The sequence below is a fragment of the Anser cygnoides genome, chromosome 20, assembly GCF_040182565.1.
Source record: "Anser cygnoides isolate HZ-2024a breed goose chromosome 20, Taihu_goose_T2T_genome, whole genome shotgun sequence".
Taxonomy (NCBI): Eukaryota; Metazoa; Chordata; class Aves; order Anseriformes; family Anatidae; genus Anser; species Anser cygnoides.
Window position 1 is genome coordinate 1952729 of NC_089892.1, and position 18618 is coordinate 1971346.

Consider the following 18618-nt stretch of genomic DNA (forward strand, 5'->3'; position numbering starts at 1 on the left):
AATGTGAGCTAAATCGCAGTCCCAGAAATCTTCCCTGCTCAAGCATGTGAGTTGGTCTACGTTGTTGTCCCCTGTCCCCCTGCCTGAACTTTAAGTTCTACATTGCAGCAGCTTTGCTTTGCTTTGCTTAGGCTTTTCCAAAGTAAGTGCCTCTCTACTTCTGAAGTGAGAACAAGACAATTTAGGTGATCACTCATTTTAGCTTATGTTAATCATGAGTTCATAATTCTTTTTTATCTACAGCTATTTCATTCTAAAGTTGGCATCCAATAGGCATCACTTACAGCTAATGTTGGTCTCTGCAAAGCAGCCAGGTTTAATACCTTTTTGACAGAGTTCTGAGCTTGAGTAGTAAGTCCAGCTTCCAGATTGAGACGTGCCCTGTTCATGAGAAACCGTGCCCCAAAATACTCCACTGCAGGTGCCTCTCTGCAAAACAGGTCCAAAGGGGATTGGTTTCTCTCCTGATCTGCTTTTCTGCCTCGTGTTTATGTCCACACAGACAACGTGATCTGCCATTCTTGACAGTTGTTTGTTTTCACTGTTCATTTGTTCACACAAAGGGCTTGTTTTAATGAGATAATACCGTGCCTGCAGATGTAGCCCTATCCACAGCTGAAAATGATAGGAATATATTGAATAGTAGAGAGTAAACTTTACTGTTTATATTGAGGTGTGAGTTGAGAAGGGTTGAAAATGGTAAGAAAAGTTGACATATGTGCGTTTTTTTTAAAAAAAAAAAAAAAAAAAAGGGCAAGAACAGTAGAACAGCCATATCTAAAAGACATACAGACTGCAATAAACTCTGGGGACAGCAGGTAAGGTCTTATGGGGAAGCAAGCTGACGGAAAGGATTACAGAACAGTTGGGGTAAGAGGAATCTAGTGAAACAAGCTACAACTATTATGGCAATAAGGAGAGGTTCTGCAAACACATTAGAGAGATGAGGAAGGTGTAGGTTCATTAGTGGGCAAAACCAGCACATGATGTACAGAGACATTAACAACTTCTGCTTTATTTTTCTTTGAAAGCTAACTGTGAGCATGCTTAAAGAATTTCATCCCAAAAATAAAGGAGTTGGAGTGCAGGTCACGACAAGAAAAATAGTAGTTAGAACACAAGTTAAATACGTTCTAATATCGTAATCTTGCTTAAACATACAAATACAGGGAGCTGACTTTAGGATTCATCTTTGGTTATCTCTGTACTTTTGAAGGTTGAGAGAAGACCCAAAGGGCACTGAAATACCTTTCAGACACAGATCAGTTAAGAGAATTCTGATGCAAGCTAGTGGAACACATTACTAGGCAACTTACGTTACTATCTACAAAAGAAATCTAGGCAAGAAATAAAATGTTTGAGAGCAAATCAATTTTAAAAACGCACTTACTGACTTCTTGTCAAGAGAGGAAGGTTAGGTTTTCCAGGCATTCTCAGGAATCTCTTCTGGGGCTGGTATTAATGAGGTGGGTGACAGTGAAGTCTTGCATTCAGTTTCAAGTGCTGTGTGGAAAGGGAGCGAGAAAGATGGATGGTCAAGTTGGAGAAAATCTAAAGAGAAGACTGAGAATGAGCGCCTAGAAAAACACTGAAGAATGATTAAAACGATCGTGTTTGGAATGCAGGTGTAAGTTTCAAAAATACATTAATGGCTAATTATAAAGGGACAGGGAGTCAGTACCATGCCTGGCTACTAAAGGTAATTTAAAGTGTAATTAAAAAAGTAATTGGAAGTATAGCAAGGGGCAGTTATGTTGCAAAATAGGCTGTCTATATACGCAGGCAGATAAGAATCAGAATACACTGTTTGGCAAAGTGGTGAAATCCTTTTTGCTGGGGCATCGAAGACTGGCTTAGACGTGGTAAGAAAGGGGCTAGGTGAGCCACCGCGGCTCTTGCACTGCAGTCTGCTGTCCGTTCGCACTGGCAGGCACGGCTGTGTTGGTCATTCTGCATAAGAGAGCTTTTACATTTAGAGGCAGCATTACCAGAGGTCTCTACTTCTAAGAACAGAAGTTGCTGGTGGTATTTCACATACTAGCAGCTACAAAAGTCAGCTTCTATCTTTTCTATCTTTTAATTAAAAAAAAAAAAAAGTGATAGTAGTGCCTTTTGTAGTGGGACTACCTAGCATTGTCATTAAATTTGGTGTAGAATTTTCTTAGCTTTTTTAAAAATCACGTTCCTGGGGTTTTTCAGTTTGTTTTTAATGAAGGAGGCAGGGCCATATTTGCTATTGCAATGTTTGTAGGCTTCTCATTAGTTCAAGAGGTGTATGCACATAAAGAGATTCTGCGGTTTTTCAGTTGATCAGGAGATTCTTGAAATCTTTCTTGGTGACTTTCAGAAACTTACAGAAGAGAAGTATCTCGTGGAGGAGCATGTAAATGAGGCAGCTATTATTATTCGTAACACAAAGGAGCCCAAGCTAACCTTGAAGGTGATACTTACATCCCCTCTCATTCGAGATGAAGCAGAGAAGAAGGAAGGAGGTACATGGAGCGTTTTAACGTGTTTCTAAGACTGTTCTATCAAAATGCCCTGACTGTGCAGCACAGGGTTAATGAGGAAGTAGGTTTTTAATTGTGTATTCTATACTAACTAGACTGGCTTTTGCCACAATAGGTTACATTATTTGTGCCTTAAAAAGATAGCAGTCACTTAATTGTCCTGTAAGTATCCAATGGTTTTCATTTGCAAGCAGCATTGCTACAGTGTTAACTTTGACACACAACCAGATCTTAGTTCTTTCTTTCAGACTTAGTGGTTAATTCTGAAGCACCCCAGCGCTGCACAGTCTCGTTTTTAAATTCAGTCAGTCAAGTGGGATTGGTTCTAGTATCTTGACAAACTCGTAAAATTGTTTCTCTTTTTGCATAAAATAACTCTCCTGCAAAGCTCACAAGTATATCCTCCTGGCCCTCAATTCTTATCAATTGCTGATACATGTGTATGGTTCTAGCTTTAAGAGCTTCCTTGTCTATGAAGTTAGGGTGCTATAATGCAGTACTTTTGCTTCTGAGTTGAGTATTGTACCTCATGCCCCTAGTGCCAATAGATTTAGAAAACTGTAACTTAGTTTCTTTCTATTCCTTCCCCCTAACTGCCTGACTTCCAATCTAGTCCTCAGCCCCTTGGTAAGGACGGGTAGTATCAATGAGGCTGGAAACAAACCAAGAGAAATAGAGAAGAGCAAATGTAGCCGTATTTTGTTTTATTTTTAAAATCTTGTCAGTAATTTCTGCTTCCGCTTCCCAAACCTATCCCTAGAAACTTTGCCACTGGACGATGTCAGACCTTTGACCAACTGGCCACTCTCTGTCATGACAACTGAGGCAGCTGGGCCCGCGTGGGCTAGGGAACTCCCTGTCGCTCTCTTCCCATTCTAGACTTGCCACAAGCCCTTTGCTTCTCCCCCCCTCCCACATGAACTACCGATACAATGGGAAATGTTGGTCAGTTTCTCTTCACTTTTGTTTGAGGCGAGGGCAAGAAGGATAACCTTGAAAGGAAACAGAGCCCTCTGGCAGCAGTTGGATGCAGAAAAATCTTACAAAACAGATGAATGGCAAAGATTTCCAAATTGCAATGTCTTATTCTCAAATTAGTAACCATGCTCTTTTGCAAGACCATTAAAATAAATTGCACATTACTTCAGTTGTTCAACTTTCTGTAAGATGTTGAGGTCAGGCCTGTTGTTACTGCAGCTGACGGATGTTTGTAAGGAGGAGCACAAAGTGCAGAACAAATTTTAATGATAAAAGATTTGTAAGATTCCCATAAGGGAATAGTTTTGCACAAAGGCTTCCATCCAAGTATTTTCTTGCCAAAAAAATGTTAGCATTGTGGCAGTAAACTCTCAGGACTCCTGAGTTCATCCTAAAATGAATGAGGATTTGAATTTTTATGCTTTCTTATATTTAAAGTGTACGTGTCCTATTTTGTTTTCAGTGTCTTCAAATATTTTTCAAAATATTGTACTATTTTTTAAACTTAAAATGGTTTCACTGCCTTTGTTAGAGCAGCGTTGCACTATCATTTCTGTAAAGCTGTTAAGTATTTGTAGGGTAATTGGATCTTGTTTTAAAGTCCACGTGCTTTGATGTTGATTTATCACAAGTGCAATAGAAATTTATTATATCCCTTTATCAAAGGTGTGTGAAACATTATGCAGATGTCACTAAATGCAGGTTTTAAAGAGTTAAAAAATACTTTTTTTCATAATATTTGCAACTGTTTTTAAGTCACTTTCACTTAGGTTCGGACCAAAAAAGTTTTGTATCTATCAATGGAAAATACTCAGAGAAACCACCAGGTGAAAATACTTTTTCTTTGGAAAAATTTCCAAAGAAAGTACTGCCATATTTTTTCCAGTGCCCCCAAAAAATTGCCAACCAAATGTAACACAGCTTCTGTGCAGTTCTAAAAGCGGCCTTGAGTTTATTCCGTACGTCCTCTTGCACGAAGGAGCTCTGAATGCTGGTCAGCTTGCCGTTCATCTTCCATGTAAGATAGGCCCTTTGGGTCCAGGTGTTGCTGCAGGTTTGCCCTAGAGCCTGCGGGCCCCTGCGGCAGCTCCCGGTGAGCAGAGGCTGCGTGAAACTGACCAAGGTTTCTGGCCGTTCGGTGTTGGTCACTAATCTGTCCTCTAACCAAATCAGCAAGGTTAGGCGCAATGACCTCGTTACCAGTGCTCCCATCTGTTCTGTAGGAATGCTGTGTGTACCTTCATGCCCTGATGTCAGAATGTATCGAAAAACGTTCCTGGATTTCTCTTCAGTCCCCACCTCTTTTGGAAAAGTGTTCATGTTTAAACTGTGGTGTTTGCCCTATTTGTTTTTGCTGCTTGTTAGCAAAAATAAATAGCAGACCTGTGTGTGTGTGTGCGTGTGCATTTCAGTGTTTCTCACAAATGGCTGTCCGTAAAGCTCTGCTTTGTCATGTTAAGAAGTCAAGCATCTAAAATTCCTGCATTTTGCATCAGTTTAAAATTTAAACTTAATAAACTAAATTTTTAGTCACAGCATCAAACACGAATTGGGCTTTCCAGGCCAGAATGTTGTACCTTGCAAATCAATTCTTGTTACTGAGCAATACAGTAAAACAAGCTTGCATAATAATAATAATAAAGAAGTTCAGTCACTGAAGTGGTGCTGAAATCAGCCTTGCTCTGGAACTGAGCAACTGCTGCATAAACAGCCTGCCTTTGCTGGCAGCCAGCAATGCTCCAAAGGTGCCAAGCCCTTCTGAAGGGGCAACAAGCCACTGATGTACCTTGCCTCTGTGGAGAAGGCAGCACTCCTTGTGTGGCTGGCCGTAAAGGAGTGAAGTTGGCAGCCACCGTATGAAGAGAGTAAACACAGCAAGTGGGGAGAGAATTACTGAAGGATTGGTTCTAAGTTGCAGAGTGTGAGCTAACGTCAGGGCTTTATTATGAGCTGTTTATTAAACTCTTTGTATCTTTGCCCTTGTTAAAACCACAAGAGAAAAAGGAAAGCTTTGCAATCACATTTAAAAATTTTGATTGGGTCTCACTTTCCTGACTGGCAGAGCATGAAGAAACATGCCATTCTACTGAGGATGTCGAAAGGGAGTCTGCTGCAAGCCGCTCACCCTCTTCACTGCCTGTTCTCTTCATCTTTCTGTTTAATAGAATCTTGCATCAAAAGCTGGCTGACTGCAACATCTGCAAAAGGTGTTCACAGCACTAGTACGGAAGTTGCAATTGGCAAAATTCTCCAAGTTACTTGTAATTTAGACCTTTGGAAATAGCCTTGATCTTGCTGGAGAAGTAAGATTTCAGTCTGCTGAAAACAATTCTTATGAGAACAGAAAAGGCCTTTAATTCACCGGAATGACTGATAACATTCTGTTTATGGCCTTGTAGTTTAAAGGCAAAATTAATTTACTTGGTCAACAGCTGCAACACGCTTTAACAGCCTTGTAGAATACTAAGTAAAAGTCCCTAGGTATGTGAAAATACAGTTCATTGCCAAAAATCAATGATTTTGCAATCAGTCATCTTTGCTAGTTCTAACGTTTTAAAATAAGATTCTGATCATTCATTGACAGTAGCTGTTTTATACAATACGTGAGCTTTAAGCAGATGTTTATATTGTCCAAAATAAAGGTTTTTTATGCAACTACATAGAGGTACATTTAATAATTGTGTGCCACAAAACATTACTCCTGAAAATAAATGAAACTACGAAGGAAACTTGGAAGCAAATTTTGTTTCAAGGTGACCTTTTGTGCTCACAGAAATCAAGCGCCTTGAGACTTTGCAGCTTTTATTTGGATAACAGGCAAGATGAGTGATTAATCTCAGTATCGCAATAATGTTGGTGAGGGCAATAAGAAACAATGCAAATATCTGCTGTGAAGTTCATCGGGGTCAGAAAATAAGCTTATAGCACTTTAAGTCTTCATTCTGCTGACAGCACAGCCAGCAGGTACAGAATGCAGCCATGACCTATCGGACAAGATACCTGCCTCTGTTCAGTTTTACACTTCTTTTTTTTTTTGCTTTGGGTTCTTTTATCCATCGTAACACAATGTGCTTTTACCAGAGTAACCTTCCTGGTGAACGGCATAGGAGGTGGAGTAACTGAACATTAAAGATGCAATTACATTTGCAGTCAATACTACCCAAATTAATCTATGTAAAGGTATATTGAGATGTTACTAATAAATTATACATCCAAACTGATTTTACTTTTTTCTCCTAACAACCTGATATTTTAAATGTCTTTCTGGGTACTGGATTTTGCTTATCTGGCATAGATTTTGGACTGGATGCTGCATTTCAGTGAGGCATTCAAGGATCTCTCTGGAAACCTGCAGAATTGTCCATTGTGAATAATGAAAAGATAGTTTTTTCCAAATTATTTTGAAATTAAGAATAATTGTGTATTCATAGAAAAATAACATATTCATGGTTTTAGTTGAGCCATGGATTCATTTAGCTCTTCCACTATGTTCTTCTCATGTCGGCTAAAATCTAACATCCTTGTAACCTGAACTCTGATATGCAAAATCTGTCATTTGTACGTAGCTTCCAGTGAATCTGAGTGCTAATCACACATTTTAAGAAAAAAATAAATAAAAATCACTGAAGAAAGGACTGTTGTATAATATCCCTCATTACAGAATTGCTTGTGACTGCTAAAAGCAGTTTGTTGCGTGCTGGATAAAAAAAAGGGAAGGGTGGGGAGTGTAAAGCTCCACAGAAGATGTCTTGTCTCTAAAACCCTTCTTTGAATTTCATCTGTCAATTTTGCTTGCTGTTGGGAAGAGAAGCTTTATATAAGTGGAGACTACATCTCAATATATTAATAATCTGGTAGTTAACAAAATTCTTTCATATGTTCTAACTATATGAAAGATTAATTTTTTTTAGCATTTATATATTTCTTTCATTGAATTATATTGACTAATACTATTCAAGAAAAAATATTTCAAATGTATTCATTTTTTTTGAATTCTCAGCAATTGCATGGGAATAACTTCAAAGTGTTTCAACCTATTATAATTTTTCTTTATGTTCTGTGTCCCTCAAGAAAATATTCCCCTTGTCAAAAGAAGCATGTCTCTGAAATTCTGTGCCACTTTTTGCACTTGGAAGTCACAAAGAAGTGAAAGAAAAATAACGATGAAAGAAGTGCTATAAAGCTATTTTCTGCCCTGAAATGTTCTACATTTTTAATAAGATCCCAGATTGTCTGTAGCAGTGGCCATCTTTATTATTACTATTATTGTATGAGGAGTGAATGCCTTTGCTTCTGTTGCACACGTGCACATTTACTATCTTTAATGGCTTGTTTAAATTAAGTAACAGTGCACTTAAATTCTGGGAGTCTTATTACCTCATTGAGATGCTGCCACTCTTTTTGTATTGTGACAGAAACCCCTTGGTCAAATTGTATCTGTCTCTTTTTATCCCATTTTTACCAGTAGATAATGTTGCGATGAAAGATCCTCCGGACTTATTGGACAGGCAGAAATGCCTGGAGGCCTTGGCGTCTCTGCGGCACGCCAAATGGTTTCAGGTTGGCTATTTGTTCTTACCTTGTTGTTACTGTAGCCTTATGAGGTTTAATTTCAGATATTTAATTTTAATGCCTCTTTAACTTCTGATTAGTCCCTAGTAGAGCAAAGGTCTAGATTTCCGAATTCAGTGCTGTACTGTGTAAGGGGCAGGCATGACAGGTAGACAGCCAACTGGTCTAGAGTTGTCATGAGGCTACAAGAGCAATCTTGATATTTTGCTTCCTTTTCTTTGTCTCTCTATAAGTTGAAATATTTTACTTAATATAACTGTTCTTTTGCATGAAGCTGATTAAGTATTAAATAGTTATTGTAAAAAAAAAATCTATCACAGGACTCTGTGCTCTTTTTTTTTTTTTAAAAAAAAAAAAAGGCAAAATTGAAGGCCAGGTCTTTGCAGGTATATTGGAACCCTTTTGTTTGTTTTAGGCCAGGGCAAATGGACTAAAATCATGTGTAATTGTGCTTCGTATTCTACGGGATTTGTGCAACAGAGTCCCCACATGGGCACCACTGAAAGGATGGGTAAGTACAGAAAGAGCTGAAGGCAGCCTGGTCAGATCTTAAATTTTCTACGGATTGTAGCGGTGTTTGGACTGGGGGAAGCAGTGCATTGTATGACACTCCTCCCTTTAACCTGCCTCCCCCCTCTTTTCTCCCCGCTCCCCACTAACTGCTAGCTGTGTAGAGAAGTGCTTACCAGAAGGAAAGAGAATGAGTCGTGTTCAGTCTGTAAGATGTACTGATACCATGGGAAGAGGCGTGACATTGTGGGGCCTTGCACGTCCTCATGGATTATCAGTAGAATCCCACTTGTTGCTTCCAACCTCAGTTTTTCAAGTCTCCTGCTACCATGACAGAGCTGGTCCTATCAGAGCAGCCACTTCGTGTTAGCAGGTCTGGGGAAGGCAAAATGCTCTGTGTGTCCAGAGAGAAACACTTCGGAGGTCAGCAGAGGCAGCGTTTTCTCTCACGTAGAACTGATATCCCTTTGACAGGAGGAGAATATTCACATGATTTGGCTGTAGAAGGCTTCTCCTTTTAGACTTCCAGTGCAGTTAATGGAGAGCAGTTGGTTTCCTCAAAAGGTGACTCAGAGCAGGGAACAAATATACACGCCATGAACTGTCCTCTGAGATGGCAGCCTCTGTCAGTTAGACCTGTAGTGGATTAAAGTTGAAGTAAGCTGATGTGAATATTCTTCCCCTCTACCTCTCCATATTTAACTGCAGTTATAGTTACCCTTGTGTCCATACTAATCATAATTTAATGTCTTCTAGCCACTCGAGCTTATATGTGAAAAATCTATAGGTACTTGTAATAGACCTTTGGGCGCTGGGGAAGCATTACGACGAGTGATGGAGTGTTTGGCATCTGGAATTCTGCTTCCTGGTAAGGGGCCAGATTAACCTCAGGAATACAGAATGTTGATCGGGCAGCCCAGACCGATTTAAAAGTATGCTGCTGTATGATTAGATGAAAAACACCCGCCTTGTGCATCCCACCTGCAATGGAACTGAATGAATATGGCTTATTATTTAAAACTGAAAGATAAAAGGAAGTTGCATGGTCAAACTGAATGAAGTACTTCCAACACAGTTAGGAGTTCATGGGGAATGTTAGGTTTGTTTATAAACGAACCTCTATCTTATTAAAGGGTTGCAAACAAATCTGGACCTAACGACCAGCTACTTCATTTAGATTTACTGAAATCAGCGTATCTACCCAAAACATTATTATTATTATTTCTTTTTAAACCTCTTGCTTTTAATTCACATTGTTGTACACGTGCGGTGTTCACACTGATAAGTTCTGTGGCCTCTTGCTTCATGGGTTAGCTTGCTTTGGATAATATTTGAATCCCTTATTGGGAAAGGTGCACTTCCCACTCTGCTGAAGATGAAGGCTACCTGTTAGAATATTCGTTACTCCCTTTTTTCACATTGCTTTGTTTACTCTCAATAATCTATTTTGCCTTTTTCCTTCCCAGGAGGCCCAGGTCTGCATGACCCCTGTGAACGGGAGCCAACAGATGCTTTGTCGTATATGACAGTTCAGCAAAAAGAAGCCATTACGCACAGTGCTCAGGTAGAAAACTCATGCTGAGGAGCTAGGTGCTATAATACTCGAGATTTCAGCTAATTAATTCAATTTATTCTCTGACATGATAGCTTATTTTAATGGTGGTCCTGATGGTTCTTACAGTGCCCTGCACTGGAAAGATGAAATAATATTTTTATGAGTGCAAGAGTTAAATACAGATGAAATACAGCCCTTACACAAGGCAGCCTAATGTGTGTGCACCATTTGCATCCTACTTCAAGCGCTTACGGCACAGAATCCTTGGATAGGCTCCCTGTCAATGTGGCCTGCACTTTATATTACAGAAATTGATGTGTTTTAAATTTCTAAAAATTAACATTTTCACGGAAGAAATGACTTTGTGTCTACAAACTTAGACAACTCAGATAAAATAGCATTGTGATGTATTTCTACTGTCATTTTATAGCATGCCCTCAGATTATCAGCCTTTGGTCAGATCTATAAGGTTTTGGAAATGGATCCCCTCCCATCAAATAAGTCATTTCAGAAATATTCCTGGTCAGTAACTGACAAAGAAGGTAGGTATTGTATGCTCTAAAAATCACTAATTTGGAAGTAAACTAGGGATTAATATAGAACGAGTGAAATTCCTGAGTTCCATGCTATGAATGTACAGTGAAGATTTTTCTTTATGTCAAATGTTTTGTTTTGTTTTGTTTTTTACTCGGTTTGTTGTTTGTTTTTTGCTGTTGTTGGTTGGTTGGTTTGTTTTAGTTGTTTGGCTTGTTTTGTTTTGTTTTGGTTGGTTGGTTTGCTGTTTGGTTCTTTTTTGGTGGCTTGGTTTGTTGCTTTTAATATACTTATTTTATTGTTACGAGAAAATCGGAATGTTCTGTTCTCCAGAAGTACCAACAGAGAATCAGTTAGGGAATAGCTGATGACTTTCTTTAAAGCACAAATCCTTTTGGGGTCTGAAGAGTAAAGTTAATATTTACGATTCTTGTGCTGGGGAAGGAGAGACTTCAGACTGGTCAAAAAGCGTATAATGAATGTCCATAATGAGAATTACTCACATTTTTCCTAAAAAATAGTATACATCTAACAAAAAACTTTCCATGTATTTCTTTTTTGGAAAAACAAAATTATTACAGTTCTTGCCATAGACTAAATATAAAGCAAACAAAAAAAGCCACTACAGAATTATACTACTTACAGCACACATACTATTGGAAACAGACATCTTGCATGGCCTGGTGCAATGAGTAATAAGCTATTAATGGTTTACGTGTAACAGTAAGAAAGCTTTGACTGAAGGTTGAGTTCTTTTCATAGTAATAAATGTGAAAAGAACAGTATGGGACTAATCAGATTCCTGCTGTGGAATTTTGTTTTTCTAAAAGTTTATTCATATTACAAGGAAATTTATACTCTAGGTACAGGCTCATCTGCTCTCAAGAGACCATTTGAAGATGGTGTTGGGGATGAGAAAGATCCAAATAAAAAGATGAAGCGTAATCTGAGGAAAAGTAAGTGCAACGCTTCTCCATTCTCTTTTCAAAGAACCATTGTACAGTGGGAGCTGGCTTAAAAGCTTCTCCCTGTTGGTGTGGAATAGCATGCAAGGAAGTCTTTGGAACAAGAAATGGCGCCTCTCTTGTCCCACATTGAGAATATACATTTCTTACTGGGCATCTGAATTTCCCCTGACATGTTTTACTAACTGAATGATTTGCACTCTAAATAGGATTGCTTGTCGGGTCATATGAAAATTTAAGTTGCCCAAGCAACTGAGATATTTTATTGATTACTGTCCTCTACCAGTATTTTCCACCAAATACTGCAGTGATTTTGCTGTGTGAAGATACGCCTTTTTTGCACTCCTCCCTTCTCAAGAAAAATAAAATGCTTAATCTACAAAACAATGACGCTGAAAATGCACAGACTAAAAGTCTCAGCATTTCTGGGATCCCGTCAATTCCAGAGGCTGTTTAGATTGTGCTGCATTGGTGCCAATTCTATGTCTGGTTCTTCACTACCTATGAAACTTGTTACTCTTATAGCAACCAGGAAAAATACAGGTAGCTGGAAAAGAATTGTACTAACGATATTAAAAGATGGGTAATTATAGTTACCCAAAAGTGGAATGGCTTATTACAGACTTAACAGTGTCATGACTATCCTCAATCTTTGAGGGGCTGAGGGGTTGTTTTGCTCCTTTATACAGACAGAAAGCTCTTAAATGCAAACTGTTTCATTTTTCTGTTCATCTTGTTTTGTTCATCTCCCCTCACCCTTTTTTTCCCCCCCTTCTCCCCCTCCTTCCCCACTATCTTGTACTAGTACTAGATAGTAAAGCAATAGATCTCATGAATGCTCTGATGAGGCTGAACCAAATCAGGCCAGGGCTTCAGTATAAGCTGCTATCACAGTCCGGTCCAGTCCATGCCCCAGTCTTCACAATGTCTGTAGATGTTGATGGTACGACATATGAAGCATCAGGACCTTCTAAGAAAACAGCCAAGCTCCATGTGGCAGTGAAGGTAAGGCAGCCTAAAATACTCTGCTAACCCCAGATCTTGGAACATAGAGCATGAAATATGGTTAGAACTAGTAATACTGGTAAAACTCAATAATGAATAAAATTTTAAAACTGAATTTTAAAAATGGATGAAGCTGAGGTGCTACCTGTGTACTTGAAACAGAGGTTCAAAGGTTCAAAGGGCACCAATATTTTTAGACTTGTGGAGAGGGACAATGTGGAAATGTGAAGGAAAAACGTCCCAGGGCTCTGCTCATGTGCCAGAGAATTGAACGCAGTGTTTAAGTTCTGGATTGGGGGGGTGTACGTGCTGGTTTTGTTCTGTTCTCCTCCTCCCTCCTGTTGGCTAGAAAACAGCATGTTGGTGGCTCCCTCTTTCTCCCCTTCCTTCTCTGTGTCTGTCCATTCCTGGGTTGTGAAACTCCTTGACACATGGAGTTGTTTCCTGTCTTCAGTGTTTGAAGAGTACCTTTTGTGCACTGGGATGAACGCTGTACATAAATGATTGGTCTCCAGTCAGTTTTTCAGTAAGACTAATCTCATGCAGTCGCTAGTCAACCTACTGTTGCTTCTTGTAGGTGCTGTACATGGCAGAGCTTTTGTCTGTTAAGCAGTAATAGACTGGAATGCCCAACATGAACACCTTTGTTGTATGGCAAGAGGACAGTTCAGACTGCTAAAGCAGACCAAGCCTGCTGGGTTTCTGGGAAGAAAGGAAAGTTTCCTACAGATTTTTCATGTGAAAGAGAACCTCTTCTAATAGAACTGCACTTATGACAGGAGCAAGCGCATCTGTCATTCTGTGCTTCGTTTTGTGTTTTTAAGGAGAATTGCCTTTTTAGAAGCTTCATCTGGCAACTTTCTGCTTTCTTTTGATTTCAGTTTCAAAAATCCCATTGTCCCTCGTGCTTTCAAGTTCAAAGTGTCCAGAAGTATCTGAGGGATGTGTTGTTCCTCAGGAAAAGCAGCTCTCTGCATGTGTGTCCTTCCAGACCTTCTTCCTCGTACTTTTATTTTACCTCACTCCCTGCAGTTGTTTGGAGGAGAAAAAAAAAAAAGATCTATATATAGAGATTTTTTATTTTTTTAACAAAACTTGCCCTGAAAAGCTGCAACTTCTCTGCCATTGAACCTCTCTGTATCTGTGCTGGTACACACCTAGCTCTGTTCTCTCTCAGTCTACACATACACAAATCCTTGGTTGAATTTCAAAACATCCCCAATTCAAGCCAAGGGCAAATGGATGGTGTGTAGATACAATTTTTTTTTTCCCTGAGCAAATCTGGGGCCTTTTTTCCCAGACTTACAAGAGAGCTTAGTGTAACCATTTCAGTTTCCAGACCTGATCTTTTTAAAACACAGAAGCCTTGAAAATTCACCTAAATACACAGCAATTGTATGGGAGCTGAGTCTGGGATGGCTTCTGTAGTTCTCAGTTCAGTGTTTGAACAGTGATTTTTGCAGGCTTTCTTCTGGGGACTACGTTTTCAAGGGAGCTTCAGGTTGGTTTCAGATTCCCTGGGGCTGTGTCTGGTACCTCTGTCCAGGTAGCTGGTTAAAGGAGAGGCTGACGTTGCTAGCGGAGGATGTTTTTGAAGGAACCGATTAGTACCTTAATTGGAGAGTAAAATTTCATTTGGCGTACAGCTGCTGGAAGCAACAAGTAGGAAGTTGTGACATGCTCCACTAAAACTTACTGCAGATGGAGTGGTTTGTTGCTGCCAGCTGGACCCTCCCTCATCTCACAGCTCAGCTCAGGATACCCGAGTTTGTTCCCTGTACACCCACTTTGGAAGCATCTACCCTCCCGTGTTCTGAAAGATGCAAGCAAGGAAGGTGATGTCAGCCCTGTAGCTCCAGGGATACACTTTGCATGACCAGCTGTCACTGCACTTTTCTAGGAAGCTCCAGAAGTGCCATCTTCTAGAAGTGTAGTGCTTTGATTCTCATGAGACTGTTTGTCCTGTTTGCCCCGCAGTCAGTCTATTCATCTGTCTATATACACAGAGAGAGAGGAAAAAGTATGCAAAACAATCTCCTTATCATACTGTTAAACAGTACCATGGAGTGGATGAACTTTTTAACTTTACCCTATTATTTTGCATGGAATTATCAAGATGAACGATGTTCATGAGTAATTGCTGTCTTTGAGACAAACATTTCTGTTTGTGTTGATTCCACTTTTGGAAACCTAGGACTATTTCCCCCATTGCTGCTGTGCTTTTCTCCATTTCAACACAGGAGAAAATGCATTTTCTAAGCAATCTGCCTTAATTAAGTGTGTGGTGGCCATTCTTTTGTGTTGTGATTAGCCCTCTATTTGTTTATATTTGTTTTGGTAGCGTTAACCTATTTTACATTTCATTTCATGTGGTTTTGTTGTAGGTTTTACAAGCAATGGGGTATCCAACTGGTTTTGATGCAGATGTCGAGTGTGTGAGTTCTGATGAAAAATCAGATACCGAAGGCAAAAATGAAACAGTGTCTTCAATCTCAAGCAATAATACTGGAAATTCTACATCTGACACCTCCACTACCCTAGAGGTGAATATTGCATAGAAAAGTACAAGTGATGGAGAGGTGTGGGGTTTTTGTTTTGTTTCCTGTCTTGGAAAAGGATGATGTTTTCTTTATGGCAGCAGATGAGAAACTGAGTCTCAGACCTTCCATAGGCTTTGTCACTGTGCACAAATAACTTGATTTTTATGCCTCCTTTCCTAAAATTTAAGGTGAAGTAGCCATATTATGCTCTTAAGACCATAAACTCTTTGACAGGTGTTGTCTCTTCTACTTTGTTCACATACGGTCCGGTCCTAGGAGTGGGACAGCATAATCTTTTGTTACCTTTGGGCTTTGGTAATGCAATTTTGGTATTTTCTCTCTCCTAATAGGTTTGTCAAACAGGTATAGTTCTGTAGACAGTATTTTACTGATACACCTGAAGACCAATGAAAATAAAACAATTCATCAAGGGATGTTAAGAAATGTAAAACCTAATACCTCTATGCATATTGAATGCCCTAGAAAAAGCCACATTGAAGATTACATTGAAATTGGATCATTTATGTTAACTTCAGCACTTGTAGCTGACTGAAGTCGGTTGCTACAAAGAAGTATGCAGTGCTTGTTTCCTCACTGAAGTTGTAAGAAATATGGTATTCCTCAAAGGACAAAATTCCAGTAACTTTAGCAGTCTTGGCAGAATGTCCCCAGAAATCATGCTAGGATGGGTCTGTAGTACATTATTTGCATGTTTTCTTAAAGTATTTCTGGTATTTCTTTTCACAATTGAGAAAGCAGGAGATTTTGAAGTGGTGCTTGGATATCTTCTCCTTTGCCCTTCTCTTTCTGATTTCCTTGACCAATCTCCATAATTGAAATAAGGGATTTTAGAGAATTATTCTGTGTAAAAAGAGAGTAACAGCTTTTATTTATGTATTTGTTTGCCTGATTGTTCTGTGGCAAGCTCTCGAGGCTGTACAGATAAACCACTGTAGATATCTGCTTTATTTTTAGTCGTAATGCTTTTCTCAGACAATGGGGAGGGGTTATACTATGAAACCAGTAATCATTCAGTTCAAGTATTTGTCAATACATTGAAACATGAATTTCTTCAGCTGGAGGTCACTTTCTTTCCAGACAGTGCATATTTACTGATGACTCAGTTTATATATGTTTTTAGTCCAATGACGTATTTCCAGGGAAAAAGTGCACTTGGATCTTAGCTCTACCTTCCTTGCTTCCCGAACAGTTGCAGATACATTTGTTGTAACGTGTGACCTGGGTGGAGAGCTCTGCAGTCAGAGCTCAGTAGTGCCAGGATGTAATTAGATCGAGGAGCAGAGATGTGCACAAGGTTGAGAAGGCCAGTCTCCCCTTTATCAGCATTTGATGTCAAGGAACTTGACACCATGGCTTCAGCTTTGGAAACCTCAGGGTTGAAATTCCAAGCACAGCTGGTGAGAAGTTCAGTGATGGGTAGACACCAGACCAGGCCCTGAAGACCAGGCTCACTTCTGGACAGAAACACAGGGTATAACTTCTTTTATGGTATTTTTGTCCCCCTGCCATTCTCTAGAGAAGAGACTTTGTCTGGTATTCTAGCGCAGCATGTTACACTGAAGCCAAGGCAGTGTTATCTGTGATACAGGTCTGTTACTGGAGTGTCTACTGAGGCACACGTACTAGGAACAACAAGCTGTTGCGGAGGCTTGACACGGTGATAATGCCGGCCTTCTCTAAGGGGCTGGCCGTTTGATGCTGTAAGCTGTACTGCTGTAGATGTTTGCCATTTGAAGACATAAAGGCTCTAAAGCAACACCATAAATGTGTCTCTAGGTAAGAACTCAGGGTCCTATACTGACAGCAAGTGGCAAAAACCCAGTGATGGAGCTTAATGAAAAAAGAAGAGGTCTGAAGTATGAGCTCATCTCCGAGACGGGTGGAAGCCATGACAAGCGCTTTGTGATGGAGGTGAGCGAAACAAGCTTGTAGAGTTGGTAGGTGGTTTTAGCAACAATGCTTCAGTCTTTGGGGTTCTTGCTGCTATGATTTTAGATTTTTTGTGTTTTGCTTTTTGCAGCGCACAGCTGTAGTGATGTTTTTCAGGCTTTTGTATCTCTTATTACACTGTGATGATTAGACTGGGGAAGGGAATGTCTTTTATGCTGTAGGAAAATAAAAATGAGAAAACTGGATTCTGACAGCCCCAAACCACATTAAGTCTTGTCACAAGTAGGAGAAAAGTAGATGATCTACAGTCTGACAAACAAAAAAACCTGATTAGCAAATTTTGCAAATATGCTTGGTAACCCCACAATTTGAATCTCCTGTTGGAGTCTTAGGGGGGTATTTGGAATGACTGTGACAGAAGCTAAACTTGTGCGTCTTCTCTTCTTCATCTACTTGTGCTATCTCTGAAGTAGCAGTTAACTTGGAAAGAGTTATGAGGTAGTGCTCCAGTTAAATAGTGTATATATAGTGTAAGCAAAGATGTTGTTGTTTGAGGCACTGATAAAGTTGAGGGGGACTCAAAATTTGACTGAAATGCCCTGTTTCCCAGCAGTATCGTTTATTTGTTGAGAAGCCCTCACTGTGAGGGTGACAGAGCACTGGAACAGGCTGCCCAGAGAGATTGTGGAGTTTCCTTCTCTGGAGATACTCAAAATCCACCTGGATGCCATCCTGCGCAACGCGCTCTGGGTGATCCTGCTCAGCAGGCAGGTTGGATCAGACGATCTTCAGTGGTCCCTTCCAGCCTCGGCCATTCTGTGATTCTGTGAAGTTCAGGCATACTGGTTAAATTCAGTATCAAACAGATACTGGTCCTCTTTTAATTGTACTTGTAGTTTCCAGGTTCCTATTATCAGTCATTTAATGGTTCATGTGATCACATGCACACGCTTCATCAGCTTCGTGTTCTTGAAGCTGAAGAAAGAAATTTGTCGTATAAAACACGGAATAGTTTTTGTTTGTTGTTTTTTAACTACTGAGGCTCTCTCATCACTGACCAGTAGGTGCAGCATGGTACTCCCAAGGATAAAATACTAGACATAAATTCATATCTTAATTTTCAGGTAGAAGTAGATGGCCAGAAGTTCAGAGGTGCAGGTCCAAATAAGAAAGTAGCAAAAGCAAGCGCTGCATTAGCTGCACTTGAGAAACTGTTTTCTGGGCCTAATGCAGCAAACAACAAGAAGAAGAAGATTCTTCCTCAGGTAAGAATTGTTACTTGCTTTTTGGACTACTCTGTTATCACAGCTCTTGTGTGGTTTTATGACATGTGACTTTCTAGAGGAAGCAAGTAATTTCAGTTTCTTGTCTTGTGCACACTCTGTAAGGTTTCTATTTTTATTCTTATATAGTAATTGTTGTAGTATAGCCATATAGTATGATAGCTGGGACTGTATTGTGCTAGCGCTACTACAAAATATTTTCCTATTATTAAGGGGTTTAACCTAGAGGACACAGAGTAGAAAACGAGGCACAAA

General features: G+C 39.7%; 1 protein-coding gene and 1 long non-coding RNA gene across 30 annotated transcripts in view; one reads left to right on the forward strand and one right to left on the reverse strand.

Annotated features, from left to right (window-relative positions):
- Nucleotides 1–18618, forward strand: part of STRBP (spermatid perinuclear RNA binding protein) — a 70884-nt gene that overhangs the window by 32420 nt on the left and 19846 nt on the right. For 25 of the 29 annotated variants that reach the window (XR_010826032.1, XR_010826030.1, XR_010826026.1 and 22 more), the window contains 11 exons: nt 2348–2492; nt 7954–8048; nt 8476–8571; nt 9327–9438; nt 10037–10134; nt 10556–10667; nt 11523–11615; nt 12430–12629; nt 15014–15172; nt 16967–17101; nt 18205–18345. Coding sequence is in view for 15 of the 29 variants with exons in the window: in XM_048052171.2 (XP_047908128.1) it covers nt 2348–2492; nt 7954–8048; nt 8476–8571; nt 9327–9438; nt 10037–10134; nt 10556–10667; nt 11523–11615; nt 12430–12629; nt 15014–15172; nt 16967–17101; nt 18205–18345 (1386 nt within the window). In the remaining 14 variants the exon portion in view is untranslated. The remainder of the gene's footprint in view (nt 1–2347; nt 2493–7953; nt 8049–8475; nt 8572–9326; nt 9439–10036; nt 10135–10555; nt 10668–11522; nt 11616–12429; nt 12630–15013; nt 15173–16966; nt 17102–18204; nt 18346–18618) is intronic. The other 4 variants (XM_066980588.1, XM_066980590.1, XM_066980600.1 and 1 more) reach the window with 3 other exon arrangements.
- On the reverse strand, nt 738–9329 carry LOC136786681 (uncharacterized). Its single transcript, XR_010826042.1, has 2 exons — nt 8747–9329; nt 738–1503 (listed from the first exon to the last, which is right to left on the reverse strand). It is a non-coding gene; the product is annotated as an uncharacterized lncRNA (long non-coding RNA).